The following is a 4,153-nucleotide window of genomic DNA, read 5'->3' as shown; positions in this document are numbered from 1 at the left end:
TTTGAAAGTACAGACTATCTTCATAAGATAAGAGGTGCTAAACAATGATATAGGTAAATTTTCTTTAAGAAAATAATGACAACCATAGAACTCATCATCTTCCCTTGTCCACCAAAACCTTTCCCCGATATTTCTGCAGCCTTTTCTCCCACCCTTCAGACGTGCTCTCTGGGAGTCACCTGTGGAACCCTAGGATTCCCCCAGAGTTTCCTGGGGGGCCCTTGAGCAGTGGATGATTGAGATGCCATTTCATTCTACTTGTATAGGTTCTGAGACGACACAACTGCAGAGTTACCAGAGATCATTAAAGCTTTCTTAAAAGGGTGGCATTCAGAACAATATTGCAAGGGGAACAATCTTCCAGCTGACCACTAATGGGGCATTTTTCCCTCTGACACCAAATAAAAATTGGTTTTAGCTGAGGGTCTCCGAAAGACCTGAAAATAATTTTAAGAATAAAAAGGTTTCGAAAGGTTTAATTAGACTCCCGCCTCTACAATATATTATGAATGCTTCAACCACTAGACTTTTCTTTCCATTACACTTCTACAAATCTCTCCAATGGCATCCTATTGGATCAAAATCATGCTACTCTGCTTTGCCTTTAAATTGATTCATAGCTTCAGTCCCACTTACATTTCCAGCATTATACTTAATTCCATGCCTTACCATCCACTCCACCTAATGACTTCTTACTCACACATATAACTTCTTCCTAAAGAATGACTCCAGGACTTTCATCTCTATCTATAGACATATATAGGCTGCTCCTTCTCACTGGAATGTTTTCTTTCATCCAGGTAGACTGGCTTCTATCTTATCCACATGTAAGCAAGCTCTGAAAACCCAGCTTAGTCAAACTTGCTACCCAAGTTCTTTTTAGCCATCATTAACATGACACAGTTTGATTCCTCCTATATACTGGGCTTCTTTTTATAAAACAGTAAATCTGACATTCTCTCAAACATTCCTGATGGGAATCATTTACTGCCACTGAAACACAAGGACCTAGAAAATTCCCACAAGGGAATGTTTGGGGGAATGTCTGATTCCCTGTTTTATGAATAGAGCCGCTTGGATACTTTGTCATGTTAGATTGTAAGATGCACTGGGCAAGGTCCTCTTCTATGTCTATGTCATAGTTTATGGTTTGTTACCTGCAGCCGCTGTTTATTGTACATAAGTAGGTGCTTTATATACTAAATATAATAATAAGGAGTCATTTAAAAAGTTTCCTTTAATACTAATATAAAATGTGTTATCTTTAGTAAAACATCTTGTAAAGCATCATTAAAATTTCGCCAGTTAAAAGTCCAATTGGAAAGCAACCAGAAATCAGTATATCAGAAATACACAAATAAAATGTTTTTATTTTTTTTTACACCTTTTGTCTCTGTAGAGTTGGTGTTTCACACGGAAGACAATTTTATTACTTTTCATTTAAACCATTTGCAATCTTGACTTGTGTAAAGTTATAGAACAGGTATGTAATATGAATAAGTTTCATCATAAACAATACAAGGAAATCCTAACATCTGGGCACACTCATTCATGTGACTGAGCGCTCACACCAACACTTCTACATTCCTGACAAGTCAATGACAAACCTATAAGTAAGTTATTCATAATGTGTAAACTCAGCTCCCTTATTTCATGCCTCCTAAAACTCCTGGTGTCCCATCACAGACCAAAGTCACGTATGTTAATCTATATCTGTCTATGAAGATCATTGCAGGGAATCATACGTGTAAATAAAAGTAAGTACGTGGAAAAGAAATTTTATGAACTGAAACAAGTTGGGTTGGCATGTATATGGCAGTATATTTGCATAGGTGTTTAAAGCAATTTCAATATATTTATCTTCATTCATGAAAAGTAGATTCATCCATCAAGGTAACCAATACATTAAAATATAGCGCCAACATATTACGCAGCGCTGTACAATAAATAGGGGATGCAAATGATGGGCAGATACAAGGACACAGGAGGAGGAAGAGAGAGCTTACAATCTAAGAGGTGGGGGAGGTGGCACACAATAGTAGAAGGGCGTAAGACATACATGAAGTTGTTTTTTTGTAAACTATATACTGTTGAGTGGAAAAATACTTGTATTAGGTTTCCTATATAAAGGGAATATACTGCATGCAATGTGTAGGGCTTGCTGCTGAGACAGACTGTCACCTGCCTTGAACTCTGCAGCCACTCAACAAGGTCTCAGGAGCTGTCAGAGACAGCACAGCTTCCTGGCATGGCCATGGCCTTTCTTTTACACATGACAACCCCAAATGGCAGTATGATCATATCAATATTTTGTATAAGAACCTGTGTTTTGTGGATGTACACAGGGACACAAGCACTCCTCAGTAAGCAGCACTTTTAGGTTAATAATGTGAATATAATACAAATAAGCAATAGGCAGAGCAGAAAAGGCAGATTTGCTTTGTAAATAATATAAAATATGACAGTAAATGTGCCATGCAATGGTCTGCATGAAGCCTGCGCCTGGCTCTGTGTGGGCTCCCTCCAGCTTTTGTCCTCTGCAGCCCTATTAATTCATCAGCTTGTCAGTCATTGTGTCTCCCTGCAGACAGCAAAACAAACTGTCACCAGGGGGGATTTTACAATTGCAGGCCCACAGATCGCGGACTACATCCCAAAAATAAAGAGGGGGGCATTGCAGCTGCTGCAGAACCTCTTGGAATAAGCAGACACGTTGCTTGCTGTCCCATCACCCTGATCTCACCCTGACAGCTGAATTCCTAGTTATGCTGCCTGCTGTCACTGAGCTCCCCCCCAGCTGTCACTTAGCTGACAGGTGTCACCCATACAGTCCCCAGCAGCTGATGCTCACCTTGCTTCACCAGTTTGTAGCTCTGGGATTTCCTGCTCCTCTTCCGTTCAGAGAACTCCATTCTGGAACAGTTTAATAGCACTGGCTTGTGTGGCTGGAGGCAATAAGAAGAAGGAGCAGAGGGGGGAATAAAGATCAGAGAGATTAAGGAAGGGGAGGGAGGAAGAAATGGAAAACAATTGCAATGCAAGCCCCAGAGTGGCACAGGGAAGGATCAGGGTCCGCCAGCAATTGAATTGGCACTGGAAGGTTTTAGTTCCAACTGGTGGCAGATGGTAAAGTTTTTTCTTGCTTCCAATGGAGATGTGCAAAAGAATAATGTAGATCTATCAGATGACAATCCCTGGGAGTTCCCTGAAGGCGATCATCATTCCCCCACAGCACCCTGGGCTCCTGGTAATGATACATACGAGGTCCCCCTGAGGATTGAGAGCCACACACAGGGCCCTCTCTCTCTCTCTGTTTTGCTTTCTCCTTTTTTTCTTTTAGGGTCAATGATAAACAAGGGAGAGAATGACTTAGTGACGGAGGCACAGGCTGACACCTGCCGGCCATGTGTAGTACTGCAGGAATGTGGATAGTGATGATGTATTGCGTGTCGTCAGCAAGCCGTATGCTAGGTAAGGGGCGTGGTCGGCTCAGCCCACAGGCGGACTTGATTGGGATGCTGCAGACGAAGTGGGCGTGGCCACATGCGTAATGAATGGCTTTTCAGGTGACAGGTGTGTGCGTGCCATTCACCTTCATAATCAGCATTACTCTGCATGTCAGAAAATATTACTAATAAAAAAGATAAAAGTGCAAGGCAATTTATGTGTTCATTGCTCAACAGACATAATAGGAATTTATATATTATTTTATTTAAGTTTTATTTATATTACCCTGGAGAATAGATACCTAACCTGCCTCACATTGGGTCATGGGGTGTATCCTGTTTAATAATATTAATTTAATAATAATATATGTGATGGTTGGGACCCAGCATGACTGTTTAGTAGACATAGCCTAGTGTGTCCAATCACATGATCAGTGGAAGGCAATGCTGCACATTTTAGTTATATATTGCCTTAAAGAGGATTTAAACCCAGCAAACTCACCTGTTCATGCCCCAGCACCAAGTGCTGCCATCTTCCTTTTTTCTGCTACTTCCAAATGATCTTCGGCTATCTTGATTTAGTGTACCGGGATGACATGATCATATGTCATAATAATAATCATAATAATGATATAATCATGTCATTCTGACACATGCAAAGGAAGCTGCATATGCACTGCTCAGGTAAGGAGAGTCGCATTATTGCA

At 40.8% G+C, this 4,153-nt stretch overlaps 1 protein-coding gene across 1 annotated transcript in view; it reads right to left on the bottom strand.

The window, feature by feature from the left end:
• Positions 1 to 3,370, bottom strand: part of BEND7 (BEN domain containing 7) — a 21,041-nt gene extending 17,671 nt beyond the window's left edge. The window contains exon 1 of the mRNA XM_072398751.1: positions 2,852 to 3,370. Within this exon, the coding sequence (XP_072254852.1) occupies positions 2,852 to 2,912 (61 nt within the window). The 5' untranslated portion in view covers positions 2,913 to 3,370. The remainder of the gene's footprint in view (positions 1 to 2,851) is intronic.
• Between the last annotated feature and the right edge of the window lie 783 nt (positions 3,371 to 4,153).

This window comes from Pyxicephalus adspersus, chromosome 2 (genome assembly GCF_032062135.1).
Source record: "Pyxicephalus adspersus chromosome 2, UCB_Pads_2.0, whole genome shotgun sequence".
Classification (NCBI taxonomy): domain Eukaryota; kingdom Metazoa; phylum Chordata; class Amphibia; order Anura; family Pyxicephalidae; genus Pyxicephalus; species Pyxicephalus adspersus.
Note: the sequence above shows the minus strand (reverse complement) of the source record. Positions and strands in the feature narration are given on the sequence as shown.